Below are 16,092 nucleotides of genomic sequence, written 5' to 3' on the forward strand. Positions count from 1 at the left end.
CCAGGCGGCAAAACCCGAAAGACCTATCGGTAGTAGCGAGGGCTTCGCTGATCCGTTTCGTTTATATCATCATGTACGTTGAGGCATCGTACAGAATATCGATGCCGGACGACTGGTCTGCCGACCTCAATGCGCCTGACCCAGGTGATAGAGCCATCGCAAACCTCCGAATTTAGCGAATTGTTCTCAGGCAAGCATCGAACTTCTCTGTACTTTTATCTCTACCACGAAATTAGGTAGTAGCATCACCGCCTAAATGGTATTATGACTGCCACTCGAACAAAGTTTAATTACATTCTATCAAATTCTACCGGTATGTGCGCATGTTTACTCAAATGCAATAGATTAAATCGCTTGCATGTCCTGAGTACGCCTCCGACGTCGAAATGGAAAAGGAAATGGGTATATGGCTTTTTCGGAGCGCGCCTCCAACGTCGTGGGACAAAAGAGCTGGGTATATATGGGTTTTGGGAGCGCGCCTCCAACGTCGTTGTCGTTAAGACATGGAACAAGATAACAAACACATGACAATGCTAGATAATGCGCTGTTTCAAGAAAAATTACCTGTAGGAAAATTTTGGACAGAGGGTTGGAGATGCGGGTCGGTCGATGCATAACGTCAACCCAGCGATGGAGAAGCTGTATACATAGCCAGATTATGCGGGTGACTTGCGATCACTCGGCTTTCTTAGTTGCCTTGGTCCTCAACTTCATGAGTAAGTACACCAAGGCATAGCCTGACAGTGCGAAGATAACGCAAATGCCCGCATCACGCCAGCCATAAACGTATTCGCCTAAGTTGAGGGTGGCGAGGTAGTCTTTGCCAACTGAGTATTGACAGACTTTGCACTGGCTAGTGGCATTTGGATTGATTAGGTTGTTGCTCAAGCCCGGGCCTTGAAGCCATGCTTCAAGATACTGCGCACATGATTGACCGGAAGGTGGATCGAAGCGCGCGAACTCTGTCTCCTTGCACTCAACTTTCCAGGAAAAGTCCGTGAAAACGAGTAGCGCGCCCATCATATAGTTGAATGGGTTCAGGTAGTACATCCAATATCTCCAGAAAGGCTGAATCTGAGTGTAGGGAACCAGGACACCGCAGAACGAGACCAGCGTGAAGATAACCAACGGGTTGACAAGCGATGCAAAGATGGCGTTTGGTGCGTAGGCAGCAATGAACTGGCCCATGCCAGTGTAGATGAACTGATAGACTAGCATGACGAAGAAGGTAGCACCGGCTTTATTGGAGTCGTTCGGCAGACCAGCCGTGTAATAAAAACACACGAAGTAAAGGACGGCGCAAATAACAAGATAAGGAAGTTCGGAAACAATAAGACCAGTGACGAAAGGGCTCCAGTGGTACATCTTTGACTTGCGTTCCCGGGCTTCGTAGACATCGCGACGTTCGATGAATAAAGGCTGTAGTTGAGCGATCACACCAGGAGCAACAAATATGTAGTTGAATAGAGCGAAGAGAATAAGCTGTTGATCCTGGACTGAGTTTCCAATATTCCAAAACGAGAAACCAATGAATAGCGCTACGCCGATATGCAAGGCAAATTTGTTGTTGACATAGTCGATATTGCGATAAAGACTGACGTTTGATCGATGAGTGACAAGTTTGGTTTGTGTCCAGATGGTAGTAGCGAATTCATGGCCGTCGTCCTTGGTTCCTGGTTCCTTGTTGGCAGCATCGGTGATAATGTTGTCCAAATCTTGATGCATACGGGCAGCTTCTGGTGACTCCATCCATATCTTGTTCCAGTCTCGGGTAGACTTGGAACCAGAGACTACATCAATCATATGCTCAGCCGGGTTGGCGCCTGGGGGGCAGGGCATTCCATGTCGTCCGAAGTACTCTTTGATCGTGTTTGCATTATCGCCAATCTCGCCAAAGTAAACAGTCTTTCCGCCTTTCGCCAACAAGAGCAGAGTATCAAATTGTGCAAACAGCTGAGCGGAAGGCTGATGAATAGTAACAAGGACAGCTTGTCCAACATCAGCTAGTTTCCTTAGGAAGCGGACAGTATTATACGCTGCTTGTCCATCAAGCCCGCTGGTTGGTTCGTCTAGAAAGATCAAGATGGATGGTTTCGAGACTAGCTCAACACCAATGGTGACGCGCTTCCTCTGCTCCACAGAGAGACCAGCGCCGAGTCTACCGATAAGTGTATGTTCCAGGTCGTGAAGCTCGAGTAAGTCAATGATAGTATCCACGTAGGCGATCTTTTCAGCGCGTGGCGTATCTCGGCTTTGACGAAGGAGAGCTGAAAATTCTAGGGCCTCTCGGACGGTAGCAAAAGGCTCGTGTACGTCAAGCTGTTCACAGTATCCGGCGGAGCGTTGGAAAGATACAGGGAGGGGGCGACCGTCTACCAAAATCTCTCCGTGGATCGTACCCTCGGTCTTGCGCTGAGCCAGAACATCCAGTAAAGTTGTTTTACCAGCACCTGAAGATCCCATGAGGGCGCCAAGCATGCCCGGTTTCACATATCCATGGACGTTATCCAGCAAAGTCCGGTCTCCTGACGAAGTCTTCACTACGTAGGACAGATTACGCCATGTGAATATCGATGTATTCCGGATGAGCGACCTTTCGGCATCATCATCACTAGCGTTAGCATCTTCATTGCCGCTAGCCGGAATCCGAGGGGCCTTCTCAGTAACCTGAGCTTCCTCGTCGTTCGGGGAAATGATCTGAGCCGGCACTTGCTTGGCTGTCTCGCGAGGGATGAGAACGAGACCGGAAGATCCTGCGGTGTCGTCCCATCGAAGTGTGAAGAAGACTGTGAGGCCTACATAAAACACCCACCATGCGAAAAGGATGCCAACGTTGCGCCAGATATGAGTTGGAGAATACGATAGACTAGCGAGGTAGTCCTCTCCAGAGACTGAAATAGCACCCGGAGCAGCTCCGCCAACACCAGCGCAAGACTGGTGCTTAGGATCGAGGTACTGGGGTAAATAATTCGGAATGAGATTGTTGTTTACACAGGGTATGATTGTTCCCTTGAACTCGTTGGCCATCACAGCTTCAAATCCATAGGATAGAGGATCGATCCAATAGATCCAGACAAACCAGGGGTGCATTGCAGGCTTTGCAATCTGGTATCCAATATAGAGAATCAAGGCCGTCACGGAGAAACCGGAAACCTTCGAGGCAGCGTCGAATGATGGGAAGGCAGCGCCGATCATGCGGAACAATGCAGTCATGGTGAAAGCAGTTAAGTAGACCACGAACCAACATGTAAAAAATGCGGCTGCGGTCGCCTTCAGGAACGTCATCCAGTATAGAATAACAATGAAGACGGTAACCTGAAAGAATAGAATGGGAATATCCACAGTGATTTGGGCCAGACAGAAAGCTGCAGGGTTATAGAAGGCGAAATTTTTGTGCTTGGCGAGTATTGGGCGGCCGGCGAAGGAGTCGGTAACTTCGGACATCGCGACCAAGGCATTGTATAGCAATCCCGTGAACAACGCACCGCCCTTAATGAACAAGCCATTCGAGTTCGCTGGGGCATTGTAGAACAAAGAACCGGCGATAAGTGCCTGGACAATAGTTGAACCTTGCTTGATAAAAAAGGTAGCCTTGTCTCCCCAGAGTATTTGATATTGCCGAATGATGCAAGCCTTTATCTGGTCCTGAAACGATACAGTCATGGGTGATGACTTCGGAAGACGAGGTGATCGGTCGAGCATCATTGCTTCGCAAAAGCGACGAGTGTTGTTCTTGGCCTCTTCTGTCGTCGGGTAGTTCAACTCTTGGTCCATATTGGCCTTGATATGAGACTGGCGATACGCGAGCTCGAGCTCGCCCGCGTTGCGTGGAAATCTTGATTCGAAGTCTGGATGAATCTCTCTCTCGCTTGGCACAGTAACGCCGGTCAAGAAGTCAGCAACATTGGCACCGTCGCCACAGACAAAGCCTTGAGACTGCATGAAGGGCCGAGCCTCTTGAAGTGGACCGTAAAAGACTTGTTTGCCTTCATCCAGGACAAGGACCTTATCGAATAGATCGTATATCCCGTTTCCAGCTTGGTATAACGTGACGATTGTAGCAACACCCAACTCGTCGGTCAAACATCGAAGCGCTCTTGTGTATTCCAAAGCAGTCGAAGCATCTAATCCGCGGGTCGAGTTATCCCAACACACGACACTTGCTCTGTTGGCCAGCGTCTCTATGATCGACACTCTCTTTCTCTCACCGCCGGATACACCGCGGACATAGGCGTCGCCGACTTTCGTATCTGCGGTGTGCGAGATACCCATGGAATCCATCAAAAAGGATTTGAACTTCAAACGGAAGTCCTCTGCCTTATCGGTATCTTTAGGCAGGTGGTGGGGTATATTGAGGCGCGTTGCGAAGTCCATGGTCTTTCCCACCGTAAGCGTCGGGAAGAAGAGCTCTTCTTCAGTGTTGATGACGATAGATCCACGATGTTTTAGCGCTGCTTTGGCATCTAGAGTGCCCCAGTGCACGTCGCCTTCTACTTCAGAGTATCTGTTGCTAACGTCAGCTGCATCAAGGCTTCAGTGCGACTTTCGAATCCATACCCTTTGCGCTTGTTCGCTAGCATCTTCAATAGGGTGGTGCAACCGCTCCCTGGCCTCCCCAAAACAAGCAGCATCTCTCCAGGCTTTACGCATCCCGAGCTTCTGTCTAGGATGGTCCTCAAACCCGGTTTATTTCGTCCTTCCTTGATCTGTTGCGGAATGTTGAATTGGCTTAGCACATTTTCTTGTAGCATCGCGTCTGATGGCACAACCTTCACTGTCAGTCCACTCCAGGTTACGCCCAGCTTCCTGCCCTCTGCCTGATCGTTGAGCGGCATCCCCTTGACGACGGAGGCCAGTTTCCACTCGTCGATTTTAGTCTCGGCTGAACCATCATCCCCACTGCCTTCAGCGTCGTCCCATCTTCGGTCACCATCTCTGCGGTCAGAATGGTGCGATTTGCCGGAGAAAGTGCGTGATAAACTTCTCATGAGATCTTCACCAGTGCCTGCAGCGATGCCCGGACCCTGCATCCCAAAACTGCTACTGCGTCGCGTCATGATGTACGCTGAACGTGGAAAGGCGAGAATGGAGAAAGCTAGACACAGAAAGAACGTGTGGGAAGCGAAGAGCCTAAGTAGGTCATCGGCGGTCGTTCTCTCCGAATCAAGATGTCACAAAATTGATAACGTCGAGTACTTCAGAAGGTCCGACTACTTCGTGCCCTGTTCCCAGAGCCTCCAGGTCCTTGTGCGAATCGTACATAGCTTCGAACAAAAAAAGGTTGGTTGATTCAGACATTAGCGCAAGTTACGGGTGGATCGAGTGGGTTTCCAGTGGAGGAATGACCCTCCGACTCGGGCTTTTCGGTGCCACGGCTGCCAAGAGTCCCGGTTCCGCCCTTCGCTGTTCTCGGTCTTTGCGGTTTTTGACTTTGTTGGCGTGCATTTATCTTCTAAGCCTTTTGCTGACGTACTTGCCGGAGGCTGGAAGCACCCTGAAGTGTTCTAGCGGCGGTCTCGCCGGCCAAGGCAGCATTCCACGTTGCGTAACGCACAGCGTGGTCGGAGCCCAGCGAAAACGTCATCAGCATCCCGAAACGCAATCTCAACACCAGCACAGCGCCTCAAAATACGTGGTCTTCTATCTCTTTTCTCCCAATCCGTAACTTTGCATGTATGCATGTTCGATCTACCGCACGAGACTGGAGGACGCACCAGTACGGGGGCGTGTACCTCATCGCACCTAGCATGACGACCGCTAATGCCGATATAATTGCTGTTGCGCTTTGCTCAAATCACCGTGGCCGTTATCCGAGGGTAAAGTAAGGATAGAAGACTGTTCTGGAGTCCATACGAATCGACGGCAATGCCGTTCTTGAGGATTGCAGAGTGAAGGTTGCTGCCCAGGTGTTCTTCGCTGCCGGCTGGCAGGCCACTTCGCGAGAGGTAATTTCACGATGCTGGTTTTTAGGCTGCGAGGGCACTACATTTGGATTGACATCGGAAAGTGGAGCCGAAGGTGCGCTGAGGATGTGCTATCGCGAACTCTCAACACCTCCACACGTTCATCACGCCACCTACCCCGTTTGTGACTAGTTCCGCTTATGTAAGTTCACGTGGATGCGGGGGAATCTGGAGCCGCTGCCCGCTAACGCAGGCCCCCTTGCGCACAACACAGCAGCCGCCGCCCGCGACAAGTCACCGCGCGCCACTCCACGTTCAACATGTTGGTCTTCCCTGAGGATGACGAGGACAAGAGTGCGGAATGCAAAAATGACCGCCTCGGCGTTCTACCGGATGAGCTCTTGCTGCAAGTCTTCGAGACGCTTGCACAGCTCGGCACGCGAAAAGACCTCTGCAACGTGTCACGACTGAACAAAAGGTACCATCGCCTGAGCGACGCGACACTGTACAAGCAGGTGCTTTTCCAAACCCCGGAGCTTCACCTGACCTTCAGCGAATCACTCAGTCGCCGCCCACGCCGTGGATCCGCCATCAATGAAGTCACATTGGCATACCCGTCATCCGAGCTCTCCCAATTGGCGCTTGGTGCCCATGTACCTGGTTCCTACATCCATCCATCCCGATTCGATGGCCTGTCACGTACGCTTTCTATCATGTCAAATCTAGAGAAGCTTGACATCGCTGTTCCTAGCGACTTACTGCATGGCATCGGATCCCTATTCAACGGCCCATTCGATTTGTCATGCCTCAAGTCATGCAAATTATTTTATCAATGCCCCAATGACGAGTACTGGGATCTTCGCGAGAACATTCATATCTTTGCGCACCCTGAGCTTGAAGAGCTGACCCTTCGACGTGCCAAATTTGATGAGCAGGGGTTCAATTTCCTAGAGCGCCCTCACGAAACAGCACTGAAGAAGCTACATCTGATCGAATGCGACATCAATGACGACGGTCTTGGGGATCTCCTCGAGCTTCCTGAAGCGCTTGAGGAGTTTGTGATGACACATCAAGAGGAGCCAGAGCCAGAGCTCGAGGAAAGCTCCGACAGCGTAGCCGATTACATCCAAGCGCTCAAATCCCAAAGCGAATCACTAATAAGCATCACAATCGACTCTCCATCCATGACAAGCCGGAAAGTATTAAGGATGAGGGAGTTCGGCGCCCTTAGGTCTCTGCGCTTGAACTGGGACTACCAGCTATTCGCCAAGTCATCGAAGAAGCCGCGTTTGCATTCGGTCGGCTTGCCTCCCGAGTTGGAGATGCTGGAGTTCTTCAACGAGCTTGGTACCGATGCAGAAGTCAACGATCTCTTGCTGGCCTTGATCGAGAGCAAGAGTATCGTTGCAAGACACTGGAAGACGATGGTGGTTGTCGAGGGCGATGAATCCATTCTCAAGCAAGTCAAGGCCACCTGCAAAGAGAACGACTTGCGGTTAGACATCATCGGGGCTTTTGACGAAACAGATTCTGACGATGATGAGGGCATGGGTTCCAAGAGCGGGGACAGCGCGGACTCGGAAGGTGGTTCTGAATAGACTGCTTATTCCTATAGACGACTAATGATACACAACGACCGGTACACGAAGACCTAGATTAGATCTGACAATACAAGTCATTCATTCCGATCCACATTGACCTCTGTATCTTCTTGACCTCCCTTATTTCTATTTTCAGGCTAATAGCCAAGCAACGATAGCAGGTCCACCCAGCACGAATGTTGGGATCCCGCCTGCCGCCACTCGTGTCCCTGCGCCTGGCGTTGTTGTGCTAATCGGCGTGGCACTTTGCGAAGACGCTGGCGCAGCTGTAGGTGATGTACCGCTACCAATGTTTATCGTCGTTTCACTTCCATCACCAATCCTCCATCTGAGTATTACAGGTGGATGGTATAAGCCATAATTAGCCAGCGTGGTCCCATCTGTGTCTGTCACCACAGTCGTGCCTACAAAATTTCCTTGCTCTTCTCCATCGTCACATACAATGCGCCCCGATGCTGTCAAAGTCATGTCCGTTGTAAGTAGACATATTGGACCACCTGTTGATCGTATAGAAAGTGCGAGCTGGCTGCGCTTTGTCAGTACACCAAACTTTGCCATTCAGAGGATGAGAGCTTACCTAGGGCAACACACGATCTCGGTTTCTCCGCCACTTTCAACAAAAGTTGTTGCCGTGGTCCACACAGATGGACACACGTTTGTCGGCGAAAAGAATCCAATGGACAGCTGCCAGAATTTTTCTTTATCAGCTGAAGCGCTCAAAGAGACAGGGTAGCAATCTGTGTTGTAGTTGTACGCGTAAATGTCTGGACGGGCTGCGCCGGTTTTGAAACACGTGCCGTCGTCGCCTCCTAAGCCGTCATAGAAGACAGGTCCCTTGTCTATACTTCGGACATGGGGGTAGGAGAGACATATTGGGGAGGGAGTGGACGTCGTGGTCAGGGGCCCGCCCGTAGTTAGTGGACGTGGTTGGCCACATAACGCCACCGACCCATGAATAGACGTCGACCATTGGTGCCGATAGATGAGATAAACGTCACCTGATGCGTTTGACAAGAGAAAGACGCTGTATTTTTGCAAAGAAAGAAGGGTGCCTAGGCAGTTAGAAATTATGAGGTACGCGGGACTCTCAAGCCTCTCGGTCCTCGTACGAATGTGGAGTTGGCGTGTCTCGTGCCGAGGGCTCTGCTTTTGTTGGATTTCCTTTGATGGCGCTCATGCAGCTGGGACTACTGAAGCTAGCGTATCCGAGTATACTGATTGGCCGCCATATGGTCACTGGCATCACAACATTCAGCAATTCTATATTTGGACCAAAGGCTTTGCATATGTGCCCAAATCAAGAATCGAAGTCTATCTCTTTGAGTGCGTATGTGGCCTTGATCATGACCGTACTTATCAAGACACCCTTCCGAAATATACTTAGGTATGGCAATCTAGTGAAAAATAGCAGATCCCAATGCCTCGCTGCTCTAAAGGTGAGTTGAAGATCAAGGAGGCGAGCCCATTGTTAGTAAAATAGATTCTTTGATCTCGGAGAGGGTCGTTTTATCGGTCTTGATAAGCTTGTGAGGAGTACTTTGAGTATTAGCTAAGATAACATTTGAAGAAACCCACTATATATCTGAATAGCCGGTAGATCATGCTCAATGGTATGGACCTCTTTACAACGACAGAAGAACGAGTTGGTGCATCTAGGACAACGTTGTTCACGCAATAGTAACTTGCTGTGTATTTCACCCGAGGCTATCGATGTCTTCTAGGCTTTCCGCTGTTCCGAAAACTTTTCGAAAGAAGGGCCTTGTAGATTATAGTGCAAACACTGCGCCCAGCTTCTAGAAATACACGATCCGTGTCTCGATCATGTCTGTAGTAGTTCTGTAACGTTGGAGAAGCGGCCTCAATTGTCATCGTATGATACTTTGTGCGATGGTGCTCAGAAAATGCCAGCCATATGTGCACTTAAATGCCTGATTTGATGTAATAATTCATGAAGAGTGTAGTGTCCCTCTCATATCTGACCAGCTCCCACTATCGACATACCGGAGGGGATTTGATGAGAAGCTTATCCAATGTTACAAATCTTTTTGTAATGATTGGAGAGTGCTGCTCAAAAATTCATATTACTGCTGCGGAGCCTGTTGTCAGCTGAACATTTGACGAATTGCCAATCCAGGCTTGGAAAAGCTTGAGACCTTTCTGTGTGGAACCTTTTATATAATCAGCAGTGGCTTGAGGAATACTTCCCTATTGGAAGTTTAGCACCGACATTGTATCAAACGAAATTCTTACATGACTATCCACCAACTCTGACGCTCTTATCTGTGAGCTAGACGAGAGGCCCCATATGGCCACACTGTTCTTACCTTCAAAGGGGAAGACCAACTCCTGCCAGACCATTCGCTACAGGACTTTTCCGGTCGCACTGGTCAAAGTTACTAATTCATATTGCACCCGCCTCTGAGTGTAATCAATTACGGGAAAGGATGCATAGCTAGGAAAAGTCAGGCGTGTCATAACCCCAGCACCGCGAGAACAAATGCATGGGGACTGACCGTACGTGTCTATTGCGAACCCACTGGTCTGAGTAGCTGTTCGTTACTGTATATGACCCTCCGCAAAGCAGAGTGATGTCTTGCATTACACTTACTTCAAGGGCGTATGAGAATTCGGAGCACCCTTTTCGCTGACTAAGATTGAATACACGTGACCTCACGTAGCGCGCGTCGAATCTGCTATAAAAGCCCGCCGTGCCTCTACCACGTTCTCTCCCCAACAGTAACAGTGATCTAGGGCAACAACACGGCAACATTTCGTCACGGACACGGACTTTCACAACCGAATGGCTTTTCCTCGATTGGTAATCTACTTATCGACGGCGGCACTCTGGCGGCATTTCCATTCACGGCGACATTCCGACGTCTCACGGTGACATATATATTTGACGGCGGTATCCTTCTCTACGTCCGGACGAAGGGAGCTCCTCCTGCTGCGCTAGTCCCGACCACATATTGCGCTGCCCCCGCAGCGCGACTGACAAACAGCAGAACCTCTATTCTTCTGTCTCTCTTCGCAAATCCTTCGGCATACTGGCAGCCATCTTTTCCGTCGGTCTGAAACTCTTCGCGGTCGTGTGATCTACGACTCCGAGGATCAGGCGAGATGATGTGCGGTGTCGCAACCGGGTTGATATTTGTCGGTCGAACGCCGCTCTCAGAGAACTTGTTCTCGGAAGCACAGTTGCAGTAACGATAAAACAGCTGCTTGCGACCAGTCCCGGCAGCGCTCCGCTATGATCCGTGACGTATTATCCGACATGTAAACCGGTCTCAATGAAGCACAACATGAGCCAGTCAGGCGCGTACTACAATTGACGCTGGGTCCGATTATTTTGGCCGGGTGATGCCGTTGCTGTCGGATAATATCCTGCGGGTTGGGAACCCACGTGGGAACCTCAGTCCGCCCAGCAGACAGCTGACCGTTTCCGCTGGGTCCGCCGAGGCGGTACCTTGCATGCCCCATCAAGCTTTTGATACGGCCTGTTGAGCGACGCCAGCGTCTCAATTGTACTCTTACCCCCTGAGAGGCTGCGGCGGTCGAGGTGGTGTTGTGCCTTCCTTGTCGAGATGAGCCCTTCTAGGTTAGCTACCCAACCCACTGTAGATGAGCTACGGGACCCTCATGGGCCCATTGACATCAAAGTCAGCTAGCAGTGGAAGTCCTGTACCTTTAGAACAGTTCAGGATGAAAGTAATTCATCGAGTACTGCTGGATTATATCAGTTGACTATGACCATTGGGGCATTTGCCAGTGTCTCAATCATTCCTATTGCCACTGGTAGGCTAAGTTGGACCAGGCGATGTGCTCGCGCTGTCATCCGATACGAACCTGTTGATGGTAGCCACGTCAAGCCACTACATTTATAATCGACCTGCTGAACGGGTTCCATATGAAAGGTCTTTCGGTACTGGAAGTCCTCCACTGTTCAAAGGCGCAGGACGAACCTTTTCATCGATTATTGTCGGACGTGTCTGGCGCTCGAAGAAGAAGTCTCTCATACCGGAGCGGTTACCTGTGTGAGGATTTTGTGTGATCTGCTCTGGCTCTGTTTTGTGAAGACCTAGGGTGCAGCTGTATTTAGATTGGCTTTTGGCTCGTGCAATGTAGTCAGTTGGTTTGCGAGCAAGGCTATTTGTTGGAACCAAGCGTATCTTTACCTGACTGCGGTACCTGTAGATGCTAAACGATGGTAGCGCTACGTGATGTCCATAGTGTCGTTCGTGGTGTTGATCGGTGTTGACGTTGGAGCTGACTCATCTAGCCTCGGCTTAAATCGGAGCATGTCTCGAATTGAAACCGCGAGGATTCCGAATCGGCGAGATCGCTTGAACACAAACGACAGTATGGCGACTCCCCGGTTACCCTTCCTATGGCCTGTGCTATTCAAACCGCTGAAAGCGCCTCGCACACGCGCACCGAATGTCACGCGATGCACTCCATCCAGGCGAAGACTTGCAGCAACGTCGCGTCCCCGACAAGAAGTCATCACACAGCGCTATGGCACTGCTCAAGAACCCGCGCCGCATCTGCGAGACCATGAAACCCAGAAGGGGTCTGAAAAAGAAGCCGAGGCGTCCTCTCAGCCCGAGCCCGAGCCCGTGGAAGAAGAGGAAGACGAGGGGCCGCTACCGCCCACGATGCCATCCACGCAGATGAAGAGCGCAGACGCTGATTTACCGGACGAAGCAACGCCCCCACCTCCTCTTGAGCCACCAAAACCGCCCGATGCAAAGCCTCTCGATACAGTACTGCACATGCCTTCTCCGCAGGAAGAAGAGGAGCGCAAGCCCCCGCACCTCAAAACCCCGCCCTACGTGCACCACTTCGACACCTACAGCCTCGTTAAAGACCTCACAAAGTCTGGTTTTACTGAGGACCAGTCTGTCTCAATCATGAAGGCTGTGCGCGGTATATTGACGGACAACATGGAGCTAGCGCGCGAGGGGCTGGTCAGCAAGTCGAATGTGGAGAACGAGACGTATTTGTTTCGCGCGGCCTGTAGCGAGCTGAGAACAGAGGTAGGGAATACGAGAAAAGCGGAGGTGGAAAGAATGAGGAGCGAGAGAAACCAGTTGCAGCACGAGGTGGACATTCTGAGTCAGCGCATGGGTCAGGAGACAAGCCATTTGAAAGATGAGCTGAAGGGGCTATTCGACGATCGGAAGATGGCTGTGCGGAACGAGCAAAGGCACATGGAGTCTCTGGTACGTTTTGCAAAGGCGTTTTCCAGTCGACATGCTAACCCATGCGCAGATTCAACGACTGGGCTACAAGATCACCGTGGAACTGAATTCAGATGCGCGCAGCGAAGTCGAGGGTCTGAGATGGATTCTCACACGGAGAGCAGCCACTGCAATTGGCATATCTGCCTTCCTGCTCTTTACCTGCTTGCGGTTCATGAGCTACAGCAGCCACCTGACACAGGAGCAGAAGAAGAAGGACGAAGCTCCCCCCGAGCCGTCAGACAACTCGCCAGCGACAGGCAAGCCCATGCTCGGCAAAGACGAGCCTCTCGGCGGCGAGCTGCTCACGACCGAAGGCGGCGTCTCTCTCGCATAGACACAATGATACCCCCAATACAACGAAAAACCTGTTTTACTCTCACGTCTACAGCTTATGCTTCTTCTCCCCACTCGCAATCTTTCTGAACTCCTCCTGTGGCACGCCCTTGATAAATCGATCCAGCCCCGCAAACACCTCCAGCACGCCCTGTCGATCCAGCGTCTCAATCTCTGGCTTCCTGATCAACGCCTTGATCTTGACGAGACTCTCCCTATTCAAATGCGCCCCAAGCCTATCATCTACCTCCTTCAACACCTCCCCCAAGAACTCCTCACTCTTATCCCTCCCACCAACATCTACGACCTTATTCACGAATCCCGTCTGCACAAGATCCTCAATCCCAATCCTTTTGCTCATAATCAGCGCCTCGTTGGCCTTGCTGATGCCCAGCCGTCGGACAAAGCCCACAGACGCATTGCCCTCGGAGACGAGGCCGAGGGAGGAGAACGGCGTCAATAGGAAGGCGTGCGGCGCCGCGTAGATGAAGTCTGAAAAGGCGATGAGGGCGGCCGAGAGGCCGACGGCGGGGCCGTTGAGCGCGGTGACCAGGATCTTAGGGTGCGTGTAGAAGGCGTGCGTGATGTGGAGGTTGGAGGCGACGAAATTCTTGAGCCAGTGTTGGCGCGCTGAGTCGGTGCCTGTGCTGGAGGCGCCGATGGAAACGTCGGCGCCGCTGGGGCGATGTCAGTGGATGGAGAGGGAGAATGGGGATAGGTGAGGCGAACGCAGAGAAGAAGCGTCCTTTGCCCGTGAGCACGGTGATGTAGATGTCGTCGCGCTCGGCGACCTCGCGGAGAGCTACCGCGAGCTGGAAGTAGCCGTCCTGGTTCAGCGCATTCAGCTTCTTCGGCTGGTTCAATGTCACAATGGCGATGCCGTTGGACTTGTACTCGACGGTGACGGGTGCGTCTGCCATGGTGGACTCAGGTCTGTATGAATCTAGGGTGTCTGAGAGGCTTGAGGTCAGGAAACGAGTGTCGAGATGGAAATATCGGCAGCGTGGGGAAGTCTGGGGAATATGACACCCGGCGTGAGACTCGACAGCGACAGCCGAGGCATGTTGGAATCGATGCGGAGGTACGCTGGCTCTGATAGGCCAATGGGGAGACCTTCGGCAGGCATAGTGTTCGCGAAGCGCTAGGTTCAAGGCAGATGGTATCGTCTGTACAGACGTCCCTGGACATGTGTAGCTGTATGCGAAGCTCTACTTGGGACGAGACGCTTTCAAAAAGCTATTACGTGGGCGACTTTGCTGTGCCTCTCGTCAACATAAAGCGCTTATCGATAAGACCGATCCGAAACATTTCGCGAACCATCGCCGAAGCATCTCCGTCGCAAACTCACCTCAACCTCGCACCACCGTCACGAACCGCCTTCCCAAGCTCCAGCGTCCACTTCCCACACCACGCCCTACCACTAGTTCAAAATGGCAGGCCCCAATCTCGAAGTCTTCAAGGTCCGCTCCTTCCTTTCTTCCCTCTCCACCCATCCTGAAGCTGACACACCCGCGCAGTTTGGCATGTACATTATGTTCCCGATCGGCATCATGTACTACTTCGGAACGAACCTCGACGGGAAGTTCAGCGTGCCGGACTTCTGGCCGAAGCCAGAGCAGACGCATCGGATTCCGTATGAGCGGGAGGAGATTAAGGCAGAGTTGGAGCGGCTGAAGGCGAGAAATGCGGAGATGAAGAGACTCCGGGAGAGGAGGGAGAGGGAGGAGGCGATGAGGGAGGGTAGGGATCTCTGAGATCGAGGGAAAGATGACAGCGGGGATGTGAATAGGGTATGGTAGTTGGAGGCAGTAGGAAGACTGCGTATACACCCGACTCGATTACAGGACGGAACAAGCGAGAACATCACAACTAGTTGAGCATGGAAGGCGTTTTGGACCAAAGTGCTGGTGGATTTTGTACAGTATTGTACTAGTATTTTGTACATCTATGCGGACAAATATGGACAAGGAGAATCATCATATCGCGGTCTTGCTCGCTAGCTCTTCCCACAGGCTATCATCTATTGAACCCTTGGTCCAGTTCAAGTACACGCCCTGGATCCCTTGCACGTCTTGTACCTTGTCCACGAACTTGCCTAATTGCCCTGCCGTTTCCGCATCATCAAGCGGCACCAGGGTATCTTCGTTGGGGTCGTATATGATCTCCGCCTCCGCGACCTCCATGTCCATCTCCTTAGCGACGGTCTGCGCAATTGTCTTTGCGGTAGCGGGCTCCGTGAATAGGACAACACGTCCGTCATCTAGCTCTTGGACGTCCTCTGCACCGGCCTCGATCGCAGCCTCCAGCACCTCGTCGGCGCCCACGCCTTCCTTCTGGTGCAGTATCACCCTGCCTTTCTTCTCAAACATGTAGCTCACGGTCGACACGTTGCCCCCAGCCTCCTTGATGATCAATCGTAGGTCCGCGAGAGAGCGCAGCTTATTATCCGTTTGCGCTTCAATCACCGCTGCGACAGACGCAGGAAGCATGGCCTCTAGCATGATCGATTCAAGCGCGGCACCTGACGCGGAGAGACCCTGGCCGCGGGCTATCGCTGCTTCGATGGAGGCCTTGGGGACTTGGCTTTTTTTCGCGGTTGTGAGGGCGAGGGCAAGGCGCGGGTTCATGTTGGGGTCGGGACCATTGTTCTTTACGGCGTTGGTGATGTCGTTGGTGAGGAGGGCGCGCTGCTTGCTCTTTCCCGCGTCAGCCTTGGCCTTGTCGTGCTTTATCGTCGCCCATTTTCTCTACTGTGTCAGTGAATTGGAGATATCAAATGTGGGTGCAGCGTACGAATGGCCTGAAAACACGGCAGGTGAGCTGCTGAAGCATCGCGCCTGCTCACGGCGGGCGACTCTGGGTGCGCGACGGCAGGCGCATTGCGCATACGCATCGAGCGACAGCGAGGGCTTAACGAGCCGTCTAAAAGGAGTGGACATGAGTGTCACTGAGTGAGAACGAATGCGTTGCTGCAGGCGCTACGAATTTGTGATGACCTGAGTCCTGCCAAGA

At 51.9% G+C, this 16,092-nt stretch overlaps 7 protein-coding genes across 7 annotated transcripts; 3 read left to right on the forward strand and 4 right to left on the reverse strand.

The window, feature by feature from the left end:
* Window positions 1–587: 587 nt before the first annotated feature.
* Window positions 588–5,199, reverse strand: CC84DRAFT_500763 (ABC transporter). The gene is made up of 2 exons (XM_018186550.1): window positions 4,558–5,199; window positions 588–4,504 (listed from the first exon to the last, which is right to left on the reverse strand). The coding sequence occupies exons 1-2, from the start codon at window positions 5,055–5,057 to the stop codon at window positions 676–678; spliced, it is 4,329 nt and encodes a 1,442-aa protein (XP_018041302.1). The 5' UTR covers window positions 5,058–5,199; the 3' UTR covers window positions 588–675.
* Window positions 5,200–5,944: 745 nt separating this feature from the next.
* Window positions 5,945–7,591, forward strand: CC84DRAFT_500761 (uncharacterized protein). The gene has a single exon (XM_018186549.1). It carries the CDS (start codon window positions 6,224–6,226, stop codon window positions 7,499–7,501), a length of 1,278 nt encoding a protein of 425 aa, XP_018041303.1. The 5' UTR covers window positions 5,945–6,223; the 3' UTR covers window positions 7,502–7,591.
* Window positions 7,592–7,636: 45 nt separating this feature from the next.
* Window positions 7,637–8,747, reverse strand: CC84DRAFT_1173255 (uncharacterized protein; the record flags this gene model as incomplete). The annotated part of the gene is made up of 4 exons (XM_018180020.1): window positions 7,637–7,890; window positions 7,946–8,001; window positions 8,082–8,528; window positions 8,614–8,747. 4 exons carry the CDS (start codon window positions 8,745–8,747, stop codon window positions 7,637–7,639), a joined length of 891 nt encoding a protein of 296 aa, XP_018041304.1.
* Window positions 8,748–11,865: 3,118 nt separating this feature from the next.
* CC84DRAFT_1073092 (uncharacterized protein) lies at window positions 11,866–13,063 on the forward strand (the record flags this gene model as incomplete). Its single annotated transcript, XM_018173684.1, has 2 exons — window positions 11,866–12,726; window positions 12,776–13,063. Coding segments are annotated over 2 exons (1,149 nt in total), but the record flags the coding sequence as incomplete, so codon positions are not given.
* A 7-nt stretch (window positions 13,064–13,070) lies between these two features.
* On the reverse strand, window positions 13,071–14,304 carry CC84DRAFT_1161749 (ClpP/crotonase). Its single transcript, XM_018177827.1, has 2 exons — window positions 13,810–14,304; window positions 13,071–13,757 (listed from the first exon to the last, which is right to left on the reverse strand). The coding sequence occupies exons 1-2, from the start codon at window positions 13,998–14,000 to the stop codon at window positions 13,130–13,132; spliced, it is 819 nt and encodes a 272-aa protein (XP_018041306.1). The 5' UTR covers window positions 14,001–14,304; the 3' UTR covers window positions 13,071–13,129.
* A 106-nt stretch (window positions 14,305–14,410) lies between these two features.
* On the forward strand, window positions 14,411–15,092 carry CC84DRAFT_1139847 (uncharacterized protein). The gene is made up of 2 exons (XM_018176261.1): window positions 14,411–14,540; window positions 14,598–15,092. Exons 1-2 carry the CDS (start codon window positions 14,511–14,513, stop codon window positions 14,832–14,834), a joined length of 267 nt encoding a protein of 88 aa, XP_018041307.1. The 5' UTR covers window positions 14,411–14,510; the 3' UTR covers window positions 14,835–15,092.
* CC84DRAFT_500821 (YebC-like protein) lies at window positions 14,906–16,088 on the reverse strand. The gene is made up of 2 exons (XM_018186551.1): window positions 15,874–16,088; window positions 14,906–15,825 (listed from the first exon to the last, which is right to left on the reverse strand). The coding sequence occupies exons 1-2, from the start codon at window positions 16,017–16,019 to the stop codon at window positions 15,057–15,059; spliced, it is 915 nt and encodes a 304-aa protein (XP_018041308.1). The 5' UTR covers window positions 16,020–16,088; the 3' UTR covers window positions 14,906–15,056.
* Between the last annotated feature and the right edge of the window lie 4 nt (window positions 16,089–16,092).

Source organism: Paraphaeosphaeria sporulosa (genome assembly GCF_001642045.1).
Source record: "Paraphaeosphaeria sporulosa strain AP3s5-JAC2a unplaced genomic scaffold CC84scaffold_2, whole genome shotgun sequence".
NCBI lineage: Eukaryota > Fungi > Ascomycota > Dothideomycetes > Pleosporales > Didymosphaeriaceae > Paraphaeosphaeria > Paraphaeosphaeria sporulosa.

What these genes read in the sequence shown, in the direction of transcription:
- CC84DRAFT_500821 (XM_018186551.1), bottom strand. Translation starts at nt 16,019, where the DNA reads ATGTCCACTCCTTTTAGACGGCTCGTTAAGCCCTCGCTGTCGCTCGAT. An exon ending in GCCGTGTTTTCAGGCCATTC is followed by an intron (nt 15,826 to 15,873) that starts GTACGCTGCACC and finishes GACACAGTAGAG; the next exon opens with AAAATGGGCGACGATAAAGC.
- CC84DRAFT_1139847 (XM_018176261.1), top strand. Translation starts at nt 14,511, where the DNA reads ATGGCAGGCCCCAATCTCGAAGTCTTCAAG. An exon ending in CCAATCTCGAAGTCTTCAAG is followed by an intron (nt 14,541 to 14,597) that starts GTCCGCTCCTTC and finishes ACACCCGCGCAG; the next exon opens with TTTGGCATGTACATTATGTT.
- CC84DRAFT_500763 (XM_018186550.1), bottom strand. Translation starts at nt 5,057, where the DNA reads ATGACGCGACGCAGTAGCAGTTTTGGGATGCAGGGTCCGGGCATCGCT. An exon ending in CTAGCGAACAAGCGCAAAGG is followed by an intron (nt 4,505 to 4,557) that starts GTATGGATTCGA and finishes CGTTAGCAACAG; the next exon opens with ATACTCTGAAGTAGAAGGCG.
- CC84DRAFT_500761 (XM_018186549.1), top strand. Translation starts at nt 6,224, where the DNA reads ATGTTGGTCTTCCCTGAGGATGACGAGGACAAGAGTGCGGAATGCAAA.
- CC84DRAFT_1161749 (XM_018177827.1), bottom strand. Translation starts at nt 14,000, where the DNA reads ATGGCAGACGCACCCGTCACCGTCGAGTACAAGTCCAACGGCATCGCC. An exon ending in AAAGGACGCTTCTTCTCTGC is followed by an intron (nt 13,758 to 13,809) that starts GTTCGCCTCACC and finishes ACATCGCCCCAG; the next exon opens with CGGCGCCGACGTTTCCATCG.